The 20,389-nt window shown below is 61.9% G+C and overlaps 1 protein-coding gene across 6 annotated transcripts in view; it reads right to left on the reverse strand.

Moving 5' to 3' along the window:
- TBCD (tubulin folding cofactor D) overlaps window positions 1-20,389 on the reverse strand; it is a 122,584-nt gene that overhangs the window by 87,075 nt on the left and 15,120 nt on the right. For all 6 annotated transcript variants that reach the window (XR_014820203.1, XM_084982673.1, XM_084982676.1 and 3 more), the window contains 5 exon segments: window positions 7,838-7,883; window positions 7,573-7,705; window positions 3,804-3,946; window positions 3,290-3,350; window positions 2,514-2,588 (listed from right to left, as the gene is read on the reverse strand). Coding sequence is in view for 4 of the 6 variants with exons in the window: in NM_001244105.1 (NP_001231034.1) it covers window positions 2,514-2,588; window positions 3,290-3,350; window positions 3,804-3,946; window positions 7,573-7,705; window positions 7,838-7,883 (458 nt within the window). In the remaining 2 variants the exon portion in view is untranslated.

The following is a 20,389-nucleotide window of genomic DNA, read 5'->3' on the forward strand; positions in this document are numbered from 1 at the left end:
GCCCCCCACATCCAGCGCCCAGCAGTGGCGGCACCACTTCAGGGCGAGAAAACCTTCCTGGGAAGGGGCAAGGAGACCCTTCCACCGAGACCTGCCAGCCTGAGTGATGGACAGGCAGGGGAGAGAGTTTCGAGAGGCAGACTCTACTCAACGGTCCTGAGGCCCATCAGCCAGCGCACACGCAGACTTCCCACTGGGGGGAGCCTCCCGCGCTGGCCCAGCAGCGCTCCCGTTCACACAGTGGTTAGCCAGATGACCGGGGCTGTTCTGACACTTCCCGCGCTCAGCTGCCAGAAGAAACGTGGAACGAGACCTCCCCGCAGGGAGTGAACTTGGGAAAGCAGGTAAACTGTGTCGCCGGCGACAGGCACAGGGCACCTGACAGACACGGACGGGCCGACCGAGACAGACACAGAAGCTGCCCTGGCCTCGCATCACTGCTGACTCAATTCCAGTTATAACTGAATCTCAAGTTCCCGATTTGTTGTTTGTTTGTTTGCTATTTTACGGCCACACCCGCGGCATATGGAGGTTCCCAGGCTAGCGGTCCAGTCGGAGCTACAGCTGCCGGCCTCCACCACAGCCACAGCCACAGCCACAGCCACATGGGATCCCAGCCGTGTCTGCGACCCGCACCACAGCTCACGGCAACGCCAGATCCTTAACCCACTGAGCGAGGCCAGAGATCGACCTGCGTCCTCACGGATCCGAGTCAGGTTTGTTAACCACTGAGCCACAAAGGGAACTCCTGTCAAGTTCTGGATGTTTTATTAAACGTCTGCCCCAAAGACTCTACAACCGCGTTCACAACTTAGCTCTACACTCTGTGTACTGCAGGATTTCAACTGGAGAGAAATGCTTTATGCTTTTCATAAAGACTGAATATCATCTGGAAGAACCTGGCAGGTCAGCAGGCTGATGACTCAGGTGTAACTACAACAATCACCATTTCTCAACTAGGCGTGTGCTCTGTCACTTGCCAACATCTGTGGATGGAGCAGGACTGGGGGCCAAGGAGGACCACAGCATCCTCCGGCCCTGCTGCCCCTGCTCTGTCCGCTCCAGGCAGACACGCAGCCCAGGGGACTCAGGCACAAGAGGCTACCTCAGCCCCACTGACCCCCTCCAAGGCCCAGCCTGCACAGGAGACAGGGACAGGCCAGCAAAGGGACCGAGTCCCTCCAGGGCCCCCGCCCAGCGACGGAGGGTGTGCTCCTGCCCCCAGTCTACACCATGGGCGACCCTAGGAGGATCCAGGATGGGCTGGGGACCACGGGCTTCATGTTGGCAAGGGCGACCCATAATGGTGACCAGCAAGGACGACCCACAAGAGGGGTGAGGGGAGGGGGAGGCTGCGGAAGGAGCAGCAGGAGGAAGGGCCGGGACTGAAACGGCTGTTTGAAGCCAAGGCCGCGCAGAAACACCTTAAGGAAAGAAAGAAAAAGCGCCGAGGCAGAAACCACCCCGGGGAGATGGGGGGGGGCACACCGGGGAGGGGAGGGGGCCAGGAGGAAAGGCTGGAGGCCCTGGCTCCCCCACCCTCCTGAACCCCGTCCAAGGCTCTGCCCTCTCCTGTGAGAAGGACGTGCCTCTGTGACCGCACCCCCTCACCCTGTAGCCACCCGGAACCCACACTTCTCGGCCCAGGACCAGAGAGTGCCCGCGCCATCCTCAACCACAAGGAGACCCGGCAGCCACGCACACACCCTGCTGCCCCGAAACGACGACGTGGCGGTGTTCCTCACGTCCCTCAAGCCTCGCCAAGCAGGCTCGGTGCCCAGGGCGGGGGAGCCCGCGCCCCTGGGACCCCGCAGGCTGGCTCACAACCACCACCTGAGCCTAGGAGTGCTGACAGCACGGCTTTTGAGAAGCAACAGGCTGATGAGGGCGGGACTACCACTGGGCGCCAGAGCAACACCAGTTCCCAACACGCCCGCTTCCGAAACCAGGGGGCAGGTGCGGCAAGTCCCAGGGGGCTCTGGCCTCCCCCTGGCCAACAGGCAGGCCCCAGGCTCAGACCCAAAGCCACCGCCTGCACCTCCCGCCCTCACCCGCCCCGCAGGCAGGCCGCCGCCCGCCTGGGCCCTCGAAGAGGTGGGGACAGATGCAGCACGATGGCTGCTGTGTGTGGCTGTCAGATGTAGACCCAGTGAAGCTAGTGAAGCTCCGTCACACCAGCCTCGTCCGAGAGCTCAACGGCCCAGACCTGGCACAGGCCCTCATGCCAGAGGCTCTCGGACAGGGCAGAGCCGGCCTGGTCCACTGCAAACTGGTCTCCTCCAGAGACACGCTTCCATGCGTGGACATACACAAAACTGACCTCGGCTGACGAAGGAGAGCTATTGGAAGCAGGAAGAGTTCCCGAGTGGGACCTCGAAAGGGAAAGCAAAAGCTTCAGGGAATCTGTTAACTACCTCAGTGCAAAGAAAACACAGGCAAAGTAAGGAGAGAAAAGCTACTGCCTTTCCCCAGAAACGAGTGCCCCCCACCCCCTCCACGACCTCCCCTCATACCTGAAACAGTCCAGCACGGACCCGGCCACGTCATCGGCCAGCTCTCTGGGGAGCCTCCCCGCCATCCTTCCGATTCTGAAAAGGAGCAGCAACGCCCACCTCCGTCAGCACTGCCAGCCGGTCGAGGGGACACGCAACCCGAATGGCGTTCCCTCCCCTCGCAGGACAGCCAGGAGGACAGCGAAGCGGCCGGCTCTGCTCCCCACAGGCCCCTGGGCCACCGGGGAGCCCGTGGCTCTGACAAGCAGATGGGACAGGCACCCGCGGACCAGCGCAAAGGGCCCCTGGGGACTCGCGCTTCCCCAACAGGCACAGGCTCCCAGCTCAGGCCACCACTCCCCGGCCCATCTCACCGCTCGTGAGCCTCCCCCACCCGGGCGTCCGCACAGGTGCCCAGAGCTCCCCACCTTGGCACTCTGTCCCCGCGGGCCGGGCCCCTCTGCAGGAGCTCCCGTCAGGCACACCACGGGGGGACGCCCACCCCTGGCGGCCGCCGGGAAAGAGTGAGGCCGGGCCTGGGGACAGGGTGGGGCTCAGGGTGATGAGGTCACGGAGGGCAACCCTCAAGGTAAAAAGGCGAGAAAACGAAGGAGCCGCTGACGGACCTCAGCGATTTTCTTAAAAAGTGGAACATGAGATAATAAATGCATGTAAATGAGCAAAACAATTCTACCTCTCAAGCCTCTCCCATCCGCAGCTCGCGGGCCCCACGGGAAGTGCTACGCGACTGAGGAGGCCCAGCGGGGCCAGGCGCCCGGCCGGACGCAGACACCTACCCTTTGGCCGCAGACCAGCGCACGATCGTGTCCTTGTCCTTCAGCCCAACCAGCAGCTGCCCTGGAAGGACACAGGCGCAGGGAGGGGGCCGTGAGCCGCGCCGCGGCCGCCGCCGCCACCGCCGCAGCCCTCGGACGAGCTCTCAGCTTCACGGCCGCTCCCACCCTGCGCCTGCATCCTCAAATGGTGCCACCGAGAAAACGACACCAGGGATCTCAATTCTGGTCACAAGAAAAGGACACTGCCTTCTGTGCACTTTCGAATCAGCACTTAAGGCCAATTTTTCCAGCATTCCCAAAAAAAGCAGGTCTGATTGTGGTTAACAGCCAGTGGGCAGAGCACCTCCCGGTGAGGGAGGGTCTGCCAGAGCTACAGAGGGCAGCTCTCCCTGGCCCGGGAGACCTGGCTGGCCTGGGGAGGTGCGGGAGCACCACGGCCTGAGCGCCCCAGGGCCGCACAGCGGCACAGCCCCGCCCCCACCCTGCGGGCCACGGGGAGGAGGCCCGCACGCACCTATCACGCTCTCCACCTCCTCGGGGACGTCGTCCTCGCCGTCGCTGTCGCTGTCGAGGGTCTCAGCCTGGGTCCCAGGCTCTCTCGGACTCTGGGCACAGAGCTGCAGGTTTGCTGCCAGGGAGCGGCAGCCACGCCGGTACCTGCAGGAAGCAAAGGCACCTCAGACCTGCCAGGATGAGCTGGAGCCAGAGGATAAATCAAAAACTTGGCATCACCTGGACTCCTAAAGGCGCCTGTGGACACGGCAGGCGCTTCACGGGGCCTGGATGGACAGGAGGGAGCTGGCCGTGGACTCGGCATGCAGACGCGGGAAGAGACAACCCCGGCCCAGCGCAGCGCACAGACCCACATTGTAGCCAAGTAGACGCCCTCGGCAGGAGCACAGGCAGGAGCGCGACAACAGGAAAGCGCCCGCAGAAGGCGGGAGGGTGCGTCTGAACCCAGGGCTCAGCCTCCGGTGGGTCCCCTTGAGCGGAGCCCCGCCCTGGGCCGGAGGCCACCGCCCCTCCACGCGGCTCCCGCCACTTCCCGCCAACGGGGCCGCCAAGGGGCCACCAGCACCAGCCAGCTCAGCTGCCTGACCGCACAGCTCCTGAACCTCTGGCTGCCTCAGTGTCCCCGTCTGGAAGATGAGGCCCCGCCCAGGTGGCCCGAGGCCCTCCGAGCCCGGAAGGGGGGACGCACAGAGGACTTGGTCAGGGCCTGGGCCGAGCACGGCCCTCCAACGCCACTCCCCTCCTGGCAGCCGGCGGGCAGGCAGGCAGGCGGGCATGGGCCAGACTCCGGGCGGCCCCAGCTGGGGCGACCTTGTGATCACTGGGGGCCTCGGCCTCAGGCCAAATCCAGGACACAGATAACTGGGCTTTGGAGACAGAAGAGCAGCTCAGCCCTGGCCAGGCCTCAGATTCTGCACAGGGACGATGTGGGTGGCCCCGGGTGGCCTGCATCTGTCTCATTCGCACACAGCCCACGGGGCCCTCTCCCGACCAGCAGCACAAAACACCAAGAAGGCTGCGAGAAGACGCTGGTCGCCACGCTGCCTGCGCCTGAGGTCCAGCCCCGCCACGCCTTCCAGAAGCCTCTGGAGAGACCCTGACCAGGGGCCCAGCCAAGCACACCCAGACTCGTGACCACAGCAGCGCTGGCGTTAAAAACGTACTGTTGACAAAAAGAGGACACATGTATAACTGAGTCACTCTGCTCTGCAGCAGTGGTTAACACAACACTGCAAGGCAATTATACTTCCACAAACTTTCTTTTTCTTTTCTTTTTTTTTTTTTTTGTTGTTGTTGTTGTTGTTGTTGTTGTTGTTGTTGCTGCTATTTCTTGGGCCGCTCCCGCGGCATATGGAGGTTCCCAGGCTAGGGGTCCAATCGGAGCTGTAGCCACCGGCCTACGCCAGAGCCACAGCAACGTGGGATCCGAGCCGCGTCTGCAACCTACACCACAGCTCACGGCAACGCCGGATCGTTAACCCACTGAGCAGGGGTAGGGACCGAACCCGCAACCTCATGGTTCCTAGTCGGATTCGTTAACCACTGTGCCACGACGGGAACTCCTTTTTTTGCTTTTTAAGGCCACACTTGCAGCATATGCAAGTTCCCAGGCTAGGGGTCAAGTCAGAGCAACAGCTACCGGCCTACACCACAGCCACAGCCATGTGGGATCTGAGCCTGACTGTGACCTACACCACAGCTCAGGGCCATGCCGGATCCTGTGAGCGAGGCCAGGGATCGAACCCAAAACCTCATGGATACTAGTCAGATTCGTTTCTGCTGCGCCACAGTGGGAACGCCCCCAAAACTCTTTTTTACCTTACTGTTCAGAGCTGCTGGATTTGGGGGCTGCCCGTTCCCTAGCTGTGCTGCTGTGACAAGAGAGGAAACACACATTTGTTCTCCTCCCATTTCTCCGTGACGGGCCTTTTCCATGCTAATCAGGGGACTCCAGGAAAGCTCCGACGGCAAGCACAGGACGACAACTGAGGCGGCCTCAAGCCCTCCGAGCAGAGAAGCCCCCAGCTGCAACCCGTCTGCGCCCTGCTTCTTCCCGAAAGGCACTTTCTAAAGCTTTAGAAAGTGCAGGGAGCAGCGGTCCTGCTGGGCAGAAAAACACCCCTGACGAGCAGGGCGGCTCCCAACTGGGACTGACGCTGGAGGAAGGGCGCTAAGAAGGCCCCAGATTCTGCAGAAAGGCTCCCTGGGCAACCTGTGAGGCGTGCGAGACCCAGACCCACCATCGGAGAGCAGCTGGGGGGCTGAGTTCAGAGGGACAGCACACTGGTCAGTCCCCAAGGCGGGGGTCCAGCAGGAGAGACTGAAAGGCCACACGGGGAAGTGAGGCATGGGCAGCCCTCGAGGGAGGAGCTGCCAAGGCCACAAGGCCCGGAGCTGCAGGAGGGCGGTGCCCGCGAGTCGCCCGCCTGCAGGACAGGCTCCGTCCTCCTCAGGGAATGACTCTGAACGAAGACGGGGAAACTTCAGAGGAGAAAACGGAAGAGGAAGAGAGAGACAAATAGCAAGACCGCAGGCCGTGCCAGCTGCGTTACTGGGCCCTCGGGGCACGGGGTGCAGGCTGAGCGGGGCAAGTGTGACACGCACCTGCACTCCCGCCGCGCCTCTGTCTGGAGCGCTTGGTGTGGCTCGTTCCTGGGTGTCAAGCTGACCGGGCCTCAGCACCCAGATATTCGGTCAAAAATTATTCTGGGTGTGTCTGCAAGGGGGACCGTGGGGGCGACGGGCACTACAGGCGGGGGGCTGGGGAGCAGGTGACCCTCCCCAGTGCACGGACGGCCCAAGGACCGAGGGCAGGAGGAGCCCAGGGAAAAGGGCTCCTTCGGCCCTCCTGCCTTCAGGCACAAGCAAACATCGGCTCCTCCTGGGTCTCCAGGCCACCCGGCCGGGACTTACCAGCTCCACAGCCCGAGCCACTTAGGGAAAGTCTCACTCACACACACACATCACCGGCTCTGTTTCTCAGGGGAACCCTAATTCAGGATGGAACGTTAATTTTCCAAGGCATTTGGGAAGCAGCCACTGGCACTTAATCTCTTAAACAACTTCTAGAATAACAGTACGCAGAACGTCCAAGAGGTTCTTCAGTAAAACATCACTAAAACACAACACACTTCCCTGAAATTTGCTGTAACTGGAGGCAGACTTAATCCAATAATCCCTCCCAAAGCACACACGGTAGTACTCGAAATACAACCCGAGCCCAAGGGGCCGTCTAGTAAGGAACGGACCCTTCAGACAGGGCGGACAGTGCCCGGGGGAGCGAGCCTCGAGGAGCTCAGGACAGCGCTCTCCCGCGGGGCAGGCCTCCCGCCTCAACGACAGCCACTCTCGCAAAGTGCAAAACAAGCCCCACTTCAAAATCCTACCTGGAAGACGTGGCATCAGAAAAGAACCAAAAGAAAAGCCCTACCTGGAGTTCCCACTGTGGCTCAGAGGTAACAAACCCAACGAGGAACCAGGAGGTTGCAGGTTCGATCCCTGGCCTTGCTCCGTGGGTTAAGGATCCGGCGTTGCCCTGAGCTGTGGTGAGGGTCACAGATGTGGTTCGGATCTGACGTTGCTGTGGCTGTGGTGCAGGCCGGCGGCTGCAGCTACAATGCAACCTCTAGCCTGGGAACTTTCATATCCCAAAGGTGCGGCCCTCAAAAGCAAAAAAAGAAAGAAAAGAAAAGCCCTTCCTGGAAAAAAAATGAAAGCAGAAGCCTGGCTGCCTGGAATCCATGCCCGTGGCCACGGCTCGCTCCACCCACCTCCACTTGGCCACCCGCGGCCTCAGGAAGGTCAGGCCCAGCCGCTGCACGAGCTTCACCCCCAGCTTCCGGAGCAGGGTCTGGTTGCTCTCCGGGAGTCTGCAGGCGTCCAGGCGCTGGAGAACGGTGGCAGCTGCGAACACAGCAGGACAGCTCAGTCTGTGACAAGCACACGCCACCGAAGCCGGACGCTTCCACGGGGCCCCCCGCCCCCCGCCCCCGGATCACCATCGGGCAAACTCGCACCACAAGCACCCTCACTCACCATGGGGTAGACAGTCTTCTCGTTTTCCATGCTTAAATATTTGTGCCTAAAAGAAAGGGGTTTAACGTTTACTTAAATGCTGCAAATACACTTACGAAATTCAAACGTCAAGACAATTTGTAAATTATCAAAGCAATTCACTGCACCTGCCACAACTTTCACTCTAAACGGTCACCACAAAATAACGAGGGAGCAGCAGTTTCTGCAGCCGATAAAGAAAGGAACGACCAGAGACTGGCCAGCAAGTCTCCCCAGGGGCAACGTGCAGGGCCGAGGGGGAGGCCCAGCTCACGGCCACCCCCGCACGGAACCCAGGGGTGCTGGGCAGGAAACGCAGCAGGAGCCCCTCAGGGCCCGGCTGACCCGCGTGTAACAGAAGGTGCCAAAGGTAAGAGTTAGAGGTCACATCATCTCACACAAAAGGACGGACCCAAGTATCACTCTCATTCTTAATCACAAGTCCTGCTTCCTGCACACGTGGGGCCGGCAGGCTGGTCCCCTGGACTCACGGGACGGATCCCCCAGGGTCCCCGTGCACCACTCCTGCGCCCTGGAACCAGTGACTACCTCCAAAGTCACAGGCCTCAAACCCCTCCAGTGCTCCGCCTGAAATTCTTATCACACCCCCAGCTTTCAAGTCCAAAAGACAAACAGGGCAACTCGCACAGGCATCCACAGCCTTAGACAAAGAGCCCCCAAGCCGAGCACCTCAAAGAAAAGAGCCAAGGAGCATTCCCTTCAAGGACAGGCCCTGACTGGCAAGCTGGGCCTGCCCGCCCCGGACCACGGGAGGTGGTCCGAGACACAGGTCCAGGGTATTTCACGATGAGGCCGCCCCCCAGGGCCCTGCCCGCTCGGAGGCAGACCCGCAGGCCGAGGACCTCCAACACTCCGGGCACCGTGGAGTGCTGGCGCCCAGAGAGCACCCGGGCCGCCCCCCTCACCAGCCCGCCCCGCTCTGCTGCCAGGGCCCTCGGCAGAGTCTTCCCGCCACTCTTCTCCCCACCAACTCAGCCCCAAAACCACGAGCCCACCATCCGAGGAGCAGGTGCAGGGCCTCTCGCGACTCGCACTAAAATGCACGAGGACCCCCGACTCCATGAGCCACACAGGAACATCCGTGTCTCACGACGCGGTAAACTGTTCCCAAAACGCTCCGAGCCGTTGTCTCCACAGAGTTGGTTCACGACGGGGGGTTCATGGCGAGGGCCGTCACCTGGACCCGCAGCTGCTCCCGTGCGGTCGGAGAGGCGTCGAGGGCTTGGGGGAGGAAGGAGGAAACCGTCCTGCCGCCAGAGGAATGCAGGCAGGACGCGGCACCCAGGCTGGGCCACCCCGGCCTCTGCCTACAGCAGCGGTCGCCAGCGCGAGCCCAGGGGCCCTGGCCGTCAGTCTCCCATCCCAGTGGTGCCGACAGGCTGGGGGACCCAGAAAGACAGGCGCCAGGCCAGGGGCCGTGCCGCCCGCTGCCGTCCAAGGCCAACGTCTTCGCCTCCACCGGTCTCACCTGCCCCCAGCCCTGCGCGCCCAGCCCGCAGTACACCTGCTGGGCCAGACCAGACGCCGACAATATCGCAAACAGGACAGGCCTGTGCTCGGAGATCTTTAACCTTAGAAGACTAAATGCAGGAGTGGCACAGTGGCATCGGCGGCGTCTCTGCAGCACTGGGAGGCAGGATCGACCCCCGGCCCGGCACAGAGGATCCAGTGCTCCAGCCCCTGCAGCGTGGGTCACAACTGCAGCGTGGCTCGGACCCCTGTCCGGGGAACTCCGCGTGCAGTGGGGCAGCCAGAAAGGGGGGAAAACAAAAACTAAATTTCGGGTTCACAGAAATAACCTGGCCGCAACAGCCTCACCCTGAACTGCCGCACATACAAACCAGAACAGAACCCGGCCGGGCCAGGGGCATCAACACAGCCAGCAGGGTGAGGAGGGGGTGCCCCAGGGCGGGCTCGCAGCACCCCCTGGCCAGCAGCACCGCACGAGACGCACGGTCAGAGAAAACCCGGCAGCACGACAGGACCCCACTTATGAAAACCACTCAGACTCGACCAACTTTCCAAGGGACAGTAACGGTGCGCCTAAAACACGAACGGACATCTCGGTGTAAAACAAGTACTAGCACGAACCTGCCCAACTCCCCAAGCTGGCGAGGACACTCTACTCCGGCAACAGCTCCACGACAGCGAAACAGAAAATGCCAGCTGCCAGGGCACCAGGCTCGCATCTGCCCACCCAGCCCCAGAGAGCCGGCCCCCGTCCGGGGCGGGCAAACAGGCAGCCAGCGGCGCAGGGAAGGGCTCCTGAATTCGGGCAGCCACTCTGAGCACTCTTCCAGGGACGCTGTGATCAGAATGGCCATCATCGGAAACAACTAAACTTTCCTTCGTTTTTAAAAAGTCCTCAAAATGGCAGAACACAAAGCGGAGTCTTCAGAGGTAGTGAAGCGACTCAAGTAATTCAACGCAGAGTTCCCATCTTGGTGCAGCGGAAACGAATCCAACTAGAAACCAGGAGGTTGCGGGTTCAACCCCTGGCCTCGATCAGTGGGTTAAGGATCTGGCCTTGCCATGAGCTGCAGTGTAGGTCACAGACACGGCTCGGATTCCGCGTGGCTGTGGCGTAGACCAGCAGTTACAGCTCCTATTCGACCCCTAGCCTGGGAACCTCCATATGCCGCGGGTGAGGCCCTAAAAAGCAAAACATAAAAATAAAAAGGAGAATTCCATGCACATGTGCACGGCTGCCTACTTTACGTCAATGTGCACATGTCGTACACACACAAAAATCGAGTTAGGGCCCCAGGACTTCACCTGCAGAGACTAAAAGAGAACACAGGGATTTTACAAACAACTTTAGGACCACAAACTAGACCCCCTTCAAAGGAAACGGACACATTCCAAGACAGATTCCAATTAGCAGAAATGCCTTAAGACACAGGAAATTTGATGGGAGTTCCCGTCGGGGTGCAGTGGCTAAAGAATCCGACTAGGAACCATGAGGTTGCAGGTTGGATCCCTGGCCTCGCTCAGTGGGGTAAGAATCCGGCGTTGCCGTGAGCTGTGGTGTAGACTGCAGAGGCGGCTTGGATCCTGCATGCTGTGGCTCTGGCGTAGGCCAGCAGCAACAGCTCCGATTCGACCCCTAGCCAGGGAACCGCCATATGCCGCGGGAAGCAGCCCTAGAAAAGGCAAAAAGACAAAAAAAAAAAAAAAAAAAAAAGGCACAGAAAATTTGAATAGACCCCGATTGGTAAAGATACTTAATCGGTAATTGAGAATTTTTCCACAACAAAAACCCTAGGCCCACCTGGCTTTACTAACGAATTCTAGCAAGTATCTAAGGAAAAAAATTAACCCTACATAAACGCTAAGGAAACACAGGAGCGAACCCTTCCCGCCCGACCACACAAGGTCAGTCCTCGCCTGACACCAAGACCACAGACACACAGAGCAACGCCCCTCGTGAAGAGACACACGAACACCTCCACCCAGCGCGAGCAAAATGAATCCAGGGGTGTGACACGGCCTTTCCCCAAGACCAATGGGGTCCGCCCCCTGTGGGAGGAAGGCAGGGCTGACGATGAAGGGCACACAGCAGGTTAAGGGACCAGAGAACGAAGGACCCCAGGAAAAGCACGAGAAGGATCTGACAAAATCCAAAGCCTCCTGATAAAAGCGCCCCGTGGACAGCAAACAAAAGGGACTGCCCTCTGTGTGATGAGACGCACCCGCAAAACGCACAGCTGGCACCGCACCCACGCTCAACGTCGGGCCGCTCCCCCAACAGCAAGAGAGCTCCACCGAGGTCCTCAGGCGCGGAGGGAAGACGCTCCAGACCCTGAGAGGGCCGCCAGAGAGGGAGCCGGCCTGCCCCAGAACAGCCGGGGGCACCGGGGTCCGTTCTGCTGGAGCCCCCGGGGGCCCCTCTGACTCTCATGGAGCGGGATCCTCCAGAAGGGTGGCGGCTCTAAGCCACAAAGAGTATAAATCAGAAGCAGACTAGGGGAGGGCCAGCACAGAAGAGGAGAGAAGAGCAAATGACAGGAAAATCAGAACTGTCCCAGGAGAGTCCGCACAGGAAAGAACAAAAGCCCGACCAGGGCTCTGGCCACGGGAACGTCAGCAAGCAGAGCCCCGGGACGCTGAGGCCCAGACCAACACTCCTCCATGGGGCCCCGGGCTGCAGAGCCCACTGGGCCTGGAAACGCCCGAGCCGCAGACCAGGAAGGAGTCGGGACGGCAGGGGAGGGCTGCCAACCCGGACCGTGGCCCCCAGGAGCATCGGGCCCCGCAGCCACGCTCGGCGGTGCGGCGGTCTCGGCGAGCAGGGCTGCGCTCCGGGGCGGACAGGGGCGGGCATGTTCTCGTCTCTTCACCACCCAAGGGAGCTCCTTGTGCGCCACCCACCGAACTCAAAGTCGGAGAAGGAAGCGAGGGGCTGCTCGCGCTGCACCCCCAGGTCCCCCACGCAGCGAAGGAGGCGGGAAAGTGCGTGGATCTCACTGAGCCACTCCGAGCACAAAATGCAGACGAACGTGAAACTCACTCGGCAAAGGGAAGAGGATCGCCTCCTACTAGGAAGACACACGCTCCCCTCGTTTGCCCGAGCACTGAGGAACGCGCGCCGAGATTACCTTACAGGATGCAAGGTCATTCACCCCGTGCGCACTTGGATGTGTCCAGGTGGATGCACTTGGGACGTCGTCACCCGTTCCCAGAACAAACGCTCCCGAGCAGGGACACCAGGTTCCTTCCTTGCGAGGACCTGGGCTCTGGGAGCGGGCCGAGAGCCCCAAAATACCACTTACAGTCGGCGGGCGGGGGTGTGATGGGGTCCACGCGGCGTGCATGAGACACCTGGCCACGCCTGGGGGGGGGGTGAGACAAACCTCACGGGAAAGCTGCTGTCCAGCAGCCCTCGCCGCAAGGACGGGGGCGGCCCACGGACACGGCTGCCCGGCTGCAGCGTGGGGTCAGACAGACACCCCTAGTGGGCCCAGAGTGGGCATCAGACTGGAGGGCTGTGCACTACCCAGGCCACAGGGCCCAGATTCCTCTGGCTCTCAACGTGCAATCTGGATAGAAATTCCCTGGCCTCCTCCATCCACAGCTGGGGTGTCCGGGTCGATGCTGCCCTCCCCACAGCCCAGGGCCTTCAGCCAACAGAGCCAGGGGGAAGCAGCGCTGCGACTTCCACGCCCAGACCGCCCAGCCAGGGACACCTCCCCTGGGAAGGCAGCACCCACGGGAAGAGGCGCCGCGCAGGAGCCACGGCCCACAGGCCCCGCTGAGCTCAGCCCTTCAAGCCATCCCAGTGCAGGCTTCTCGGGCGAAGCCCCTGGCAGCGAGGGCCAAGACCAGCCCCCTGCACCCAGGCCCGTCCGAAGCCCAGAGTCCAACACAAACCACAGCAGCCATGAGAAGCCACAGGCTCTGGGGTGGCCGCCCCACGACAGATACAGCTCCCCCAAGGCCCAGGTGAGGGCAAGCTCTGCCCCCGCCCCGCAGGAAAGGCGCTACGGGGCCGGCCCGGGCGGCGGCGGCAACCTGGCCAGACCTACCAGACGACGCCAGATGGGCAGCGTGCGCGGGACACGTGGAGGGGGCACGGCCTACGGCCGGGAAGCTGAGGAACCAGACAAGGGCAGAGGAGGCAGGACGGTCGAGGGCAGGGGAGAGAACTGACAGCAGCTGGTGGCCACGCAGGGCGCTCGGCGGCCTCATCCTCGAATAAACACTAGGCATTTAAAACAGGAGGAAAGGCACCAAGGCTCTGCCACGGGGACAGCTCACCTGCTGACCCCCGACAGAGTCTGAGACGAGAACTCGCGGGAGCACCCGGCACGGGCAGATGGTGACAGGCCCCGCGGTCCCCACCCCACAGAGTGGCTGCGGCCACTGTCCGGACCAAGGGGACCCAAGACCCCGTCCTCTCTGAGTGCGGGTGAGAGCCTTCTCCCCACCCTTTTCTCCACCCTGAGCCCACAGGACTGCTGGGGGGCGCCCTGCACACCAAGGGAGGGGTCACGGGAGTCACAGGACCCCCAGGAAGGACCCAGAGGGACGGAGGGAGGAGAGAACAAAAACCACGGAGGACAACGCCCTGTTTTGCTCCACAAAGCGGGGCCGCCTTCACCGCCCCTGCCTCCTGGGAGCACGGGGTCCCCCCCGGCCAGGCTGCCCGCAGCAGCGGAAGCAGCAGCCACCACAAACACCCTGGTCTTGGGGTGGTCGGGCGCCTTCATCAGCCACCACTACCTGGGGGGCACTCAATTCTCACAGAATCGTGACACGGGGCCAAGGGCAAAGCACCGGCTGGAAGCACACACTCCCCACAAGCCACAGGGCCGCGCAGACGCCACGGGACAGCAGGCGCAGCTGCCGGGGGGGGGGGGGGGGGAACCGCCAGGTCTGCTCTTGCTGTTCCAGAACCAGCGCAGCACGGGGTGTCTGTCATCTCTGCAGCACCTCGCCCTCCACGGCTCCCACGCAACCGGCTCTTCTGCCACCTGCAACCAGCTTCCCTCCCTGGGGCACCTGCTCCAGCCCTAAATCACAGGCTGCCACCGCCCAGCCGCCAAGCAGGAGGTGCTGGTCTGAGGCCCCTGGAGGCACCACCGAGTCAAGGCCAGGAAAAGCAGCTCCACCCCGGGCCCTGGGCGGAAGGGGACCACAGCACGCAGAGCGGGGCTGCCCGCCCACCAGCACCCCCGAATTCTCCAGAGGCCCGGCCTTCCCTGCCCGCAGAAGACGGGACCTCACAAACGCGGCTCGGTAGACAGGACGAGGGGGCTTGGGTGGGCGGGCCCCCTGTTCTGTGCTCCTGGGTCCCGTCCTGGGGCCACCGAGGTTGCCAGGCCCCAGTGTGCACAGGGGGGACCTGCACAGGGGGGGACCAAACCAGCACTGACGCAACAGTTCAAGGCTGGACAGCTCTCAGAGCTTGGCCCATGGTCCCCGCTAGAGCTGCCGGCCACACCCTCCCCGGGAGGCCGCAAAGCCGAATAGCTCAGTGCCCGGGGTGACACCCAAAGGCACTACAGAGGTGCAGGGGGAGCACTGAGAAACTGAGGAGGAGGCCGGGCCTGCAGGCCACACCACCAGGCGGTGCTCAGGACCAGGCAGGCCAGCCAGACCAGAGGCACCTCCGGCCCCAAGAAGCAAGCTGCCTTTTCTCTGCAGGGCACGCCCGGCTTTGTCCCTCGGGACTACAGACGTTAAGGGGAAAACAGAAATCTTCCAGGAGTTCCCGTCATGGCTCAGCGGAAATGAACCTGATTAGCATCCAGGAGGATGCAGGTTCGATCCCTGGCCTCGCTCCGTGGGTTAAGGATCCGGCGTTGCCGCGAGCTGTGGTGTAGGTCGCAGACCCAGCTCGGATCCTGCATTGCTGTGGCTCTGGTGTAGGCCGGCCGCTACAGCTCCGATTTGACCCCTAGCCTGGGAACCTCCACATGCCACGAGTGTGGCCCTAAAAAAAAAGTCTTCCATGAAAAAATAAAACAAAAAAGTTAAAATTAAAAAAACTAAAAAAATGTTAAAAAGTCTTCCAAAAGTGGAAAGTGTTTAACTGTTGAAATTGAGTTTATAATGGTTGGGATGAAACAGCTAACTGTTATCGGGTAGGATTCAAAATGAAAAATATACAATTCCGATAAATTTGTCAAGAAAGTCACTAAAGATTTTAAACATGCAAATACATAAATACAAACTCACTTCATAAAGGAATGTTTAAGCGATGCCTTCCCATTGCGTGTTAATCTTTTCCTACCCCAGCAGTGAGATCCCAACCAAACACCCGTCTTCACAGGAAGGGCGGGGCCGCGGCCGCCTGGGTCCTGACTGGAAGGGGCCACACCGAGCCCACGAAGGAGCCCAGAGGTGACCAGAGCTGCGACTTCCTTCTCGGGATGTCCTTCGGCCAACCTGCTCGCATCACTCACCGGCTTCCTCCAACGCTCTCGACAGCCCTCGGGGAAGGCGGCGCCCCGCCAGCGAACCAACTGCCCCAAGACGCCCGGCCCCTCCCCGGACTCAGCCCAGCCCCGAGAGCCCGGGCAGACCCTGCGACTGGTGAGCAAGCACACACGGGTCCTGCACGAGCAGGCTGTCCACCACCCCGAACCCGAGCGTTTCAAGCACCGTGAAGCCGAGCCGCTCAAGGGCTTCCCTCGGAAGGGTCAGAATCAACCCAGGAGCCACAAAGCCGCCGCCTCCGCGTCTCGGCCCCGTGGCGACCCCGCGATGGGAAGAGAGCGCCTGAGGTGGGAACGGCCACAGGGGCCTGGAGGCGGACCCAGACCGGCAACCCTGGTCCCCCACCCACGGGCCGCGCCCGGACCACGTCCTCTGGGGATGCTAACTTCTTACGAGAAAGACCGATTCTCAGTCAACGGACAAGAACCAGAAACACGGACGGCACAGCTCGCGGCTGCCTGACACTGTGATGCACAAAGGGTGGAAAAGCCACGATTCCTGCCACAGAAACGTAGAAAGCAAGTCAACACAGAACCTGCGCGGTTCCCAGAGCAGAGGCCAGAGGCGCGTCCCCAGCGGAGCGCGGGCAGGGGCAGGGGTGCGCTCGGCTCTGAGCCCGGCAGCGAGACAGGCACGGACGCTCGGAGGCAGGGGAGGACGGGCCTCGCCCGGGCCCAGGCGGGCAGGAGCTGAGCCACTGAGGGCCTTCAAGGGGGCCAGTGGCCTGGGCGGCGAACACAAGCACGGGACCCAGAACAGCCACAGGGAGGAACCGCCAGCCCGGGAACCACTGAGCTCCACCACGTCCAGCCACACAAGGCACCCCCTTTCCTGGGGACACAGGCCCAGGCGTGCCACCAGGACCGAGGGCACCTAGGACCCAGGACGCCCTGGCTCCCAGGGCAAAGAGAACCACAGCCACCCTCCCTGGGCCCGGCTGCCCAACGGGAAGGCGCCTCTGTTCTGCCTCCTCTCCGGCACTGGTCCCCCCTGCACCCGGTTCCACTGAAGGTGGCAGAGATGGACCACAGCTGCAGCTGAGGGACCCAGAGGCGGAGTCACAGCCGAGAAGGGCCCCTCCACAGCCTGGCTGGGCCCCAAATGGGGAGGGCAGCAGCCAGCAGATGACTGCTCTGGGTGAGGACCCAGGAGGGGAGGACGGGCTACTGGGGGCAGCCAGCATGGCCCCGTGAGCTCTAGACCAGGAGAGCGGGGCAGGCCAAGGAGACGCCCCAAGCCCCTTCCCCGTGTGGCGACCCGGCGCTGAACCTGGCCCAGGAGAGCACCAGCCAGCACCCACCTCTAGGCGGGGGAGGGACCCCCAGAGCACAGCAGGTGTGCAGGGGGCTAGCCAGGCCACTGGGACCAAGGCCGGAAAGCAGGGTAAGGGCAGGGAGGCCAGGGCACAGAGCCTGAGGGACACGCACACTGGAGGGACGCCAGCCAGGCAGCCCGTGGCACCTGCTGGCCCCACAGTATCAGGCCAGGGCACCTGATGGTCAAAGTCCCTTCCCCTGCAAGCGCGGCCCAGGCTGGGCCACCTGGCGCACACACCTGTCCAGCAGGACACGTCACCTGGTCACACGGCAGGTGCCGGTGGAAGCAGGGTGGCCCCACACCAGGCGTGTGCCAACAGGCCTGCGCGCTGGGCCGCCTGCGGCACGCGAAGCACTGAGTCACATGGGACGAACAGCGGGGCCGCCGCTCCCACCTGAAGCCCCAAGCAGCCGGGAGACACCTCACTTCCCCCGGATCCTGCAAAAGCACATGAAGGGACGCAGAGGCGCTCCCCGAGACAGACCTCCTCAGAGGTTCTTCCCAGGTTCTCCTCCATCCAGGGCCCTGCCCCAGGCAGGGGATGGGACCACAGCGCCCAAGCAGGGCCACGTGTCCTCTGGCCAGACGGCGCTTGAAACCACAGGGTGCTGTTTGCAAAGAACCCTGAGCGGGCAGAAACCAAAGCCACGTGAGAAACAGCCTGGGCACGCAAGTGCCTCCTCTTCCTGGTCAAAGGCGAACTTCACACCACGCTCGCAGGCCGGAGACGACGCCCCCCCCGCCCCCGCTGCTGGGGAGGGTCACAGGTGCTGCTGCGGGGCAGCAAGTACGGCGGGCGGGGATGGCGTCTGGGTCCCTTGCTCGAGACGACCTGAGTCAGTGACAGAAGGGTGAAAGCACCCTCGAAACCTTCAACGGCTGTGAAGGGGCGCGAGTCTGGTGGCTGGCGAACAGCCACCAGTGGGCACAGAGGGCGCCTGGGGAGCCAGAGCGGGGAGGGCACGCCTGCCAGCGAGAGCAGAGCACAGCAAGTTCAGGTGTCCCCTCCCTGAATTTTCTAAATGTGCAGTAATCCCAGTGCTTGAGGAGGGACCAAACCAACGGGTGTTTTCAAAGAGCCACAGGCCTCCCAGGGAAATGAAGCTGCCACGTACATGTCTCCCTCCCACGGGAATTAAAAATCATCGCTGCGAGAGGAATGTGCTTCGAGGGAAATAAAAGCCAAGGCCCAGTTTCGACGGTACTTGTTACGGGTCCACCTGTTTCGCCTTGCCCACACTAATGAACAGGTGGATGCGGCGAAGCCAAGGGCATCAAAGGAGGCGGAGGCAGCGCCGAGGCACAGCGCACCTGCAGGTCTCAGCACGCACCGCGGGCACCAGCCTCCGGTTCAGGTCGGACGAGCTCATGGCGAAACCACTCCCGCCCAAGAGAGCTCAGCACCAACACGGCTTCCTCCTGGCCCGGCGGCAGCAGCCGCGATCAGACCAGATTTCTCCTTCCAAGAGGGGAGGGCACAAGGCGCAGGATTCCAGAAAGAGCCTCGGTTTTCCAGGGGAAGCAGTGGGCCTCTCCGGAAGGGACACGCCTGCCCCGGGGCCGCCCTCCCTGGCCAGGCGCTGGGCGCCGCACCAAGCGAAACCCCTGCCGAGGGCGCACCGCCCCAAACAGCTCTGGGGCGCGGCTGCCCGAGTGCCTCAGCCCCGCAGGCTCCCTCCTCGGGGCCGACGGCCGGGCAGGGCACAGGGTTCGGCTCCACCAGGCCTTCGGGAAAGGCTTCCACTCCTCAGGAGGAAGAGACCCTCCTACGTGCGGAACAGAGTAACGTCCCCCAAAAGAGCGCTGGCCCGCTTGTGGACGGGGACGTGGCGGCAGGAGGCTGGGGGCGGGGGGCTTGCTGCGTCTGTGCCCCACACGTGAAGAAGAGACAGAGTGGGAACAATCCAGGGACAAGCAGCAAGATCAAAAATGTTCTGTAAAAAGGGGGGAGGAGTTCCCTGGAGGCCTAGTGGCTAAGGATCCAGGGTGGTCACTGCTGTGGTGAGTGAGGGTTCGATCCTTGGCCTAGAAACTTCCACATGCCGCAGGCTCAGCCAAAAAAAAAGTTATTTAAAAAAAAAAAAAAAAAAAAAAAGGGAACTATGGGCCCAGGCAGGGTAGAACTGGACAGAAAGTGGCCCCAAGATCTTCTCAGGCCAAGAAGGCACCAGCGGAGTTCCTGTGGTAACAGAGCAGTCACGAACCCAACAAGTATCTGTGAGGACACGGGTTCGATCCCTGGCCTTGCTCAGTGGGTTAAGGATCTGGCGTTGCCATGAGCTGTGGTGTAGGTCGCAGATGTGGCTCGGATCTGGCATGGCTGTGGCTGTGGTATAGGCTGGTAGCTGCAATTCCAATTCAACCCCTAGCCTGGGAACCTCCATATGCCATGGGTACGGCCCTAATAAGACAAAAAAGAAGAAGGCGCAGGCATTCCCAGGACGTGAGCCAGGACGAGTAGGCCACAGGTACTCTTGCCCATGGCCTGAGCCACCTGGCCCTGCCCTGAACGTGGCAATGGCCTGGGGAGGGGGGGTGGCGGTGCTGCAAGAGGCCCCGGGGCCCGGGGAGAATGCAGACTCCAGACCTGGACAAGGACGCCTAAAGCAGAACCGCAGCCACAAAAGCAAGTCCGGAAGCAGCACCCAGGAGGGGGCGGGTCCACCCGGCAGGCCAGGTGGACTGACCGGCTCGGCCGCGTCCGTCAGACCTGCACTTCTCTGTGACCTAAGACTTCCCAGTATGACTCATGCAAAAAACGAAGAGTAATCCACTCACACTCAAACCCTGAAATACACCATGGCAGCCCCACCCACCAGGATTGGCCACCCTGCACCCCCTCCCCTTGCACCCGCTCAGCAACCCCCGCCTGCCCCCCTGCACTGACCCCCTCACAACAAGCAGCCCTCCGTCAGCACCTCCCCACACACGCAGGCACCAGCGGACCCTGTGTTCCACCAGCCACAGGTGTGCAGCCATAAAAAATGGATAAGACCTCAAGAACGCAGAAAAATACTTAAATCACTGATAAACTTTAAAAAACAACAACGATTGCTACTGTGGCAGCCAGGGAACCGAAAGAACGTGCTGGCACAAACACTTAGACGGGCACATTCAGCCGGGCATGACTTAGAGAAACCACGAATCCCCGGGGCACGGACCAGGCTCCAACGTGGAGGGACTCAGGGACAGAAGCCCACTCAAAGGGCCACACATCACAGGGTTCCGTCTTCAGGAGGCGTCCAGTGAGCAAAT

This window comes from Sus scrofa, chromosome 12 (assembly GCF_054392235.1).
Source record: "Sus scrofa isolate SSC_HxYL_T2T_F1_AM1 chromosome 12, Sscrofa_HxYL_maternal_Yorkshire_Landrace_v2.0, whole genome shotgun sequence".
Lineage (NCBI taxonomy): Eukaryota > Metazoa > Chordata > Mammalia > Artiodactyla > Suidae > Sus > Sus scrofa.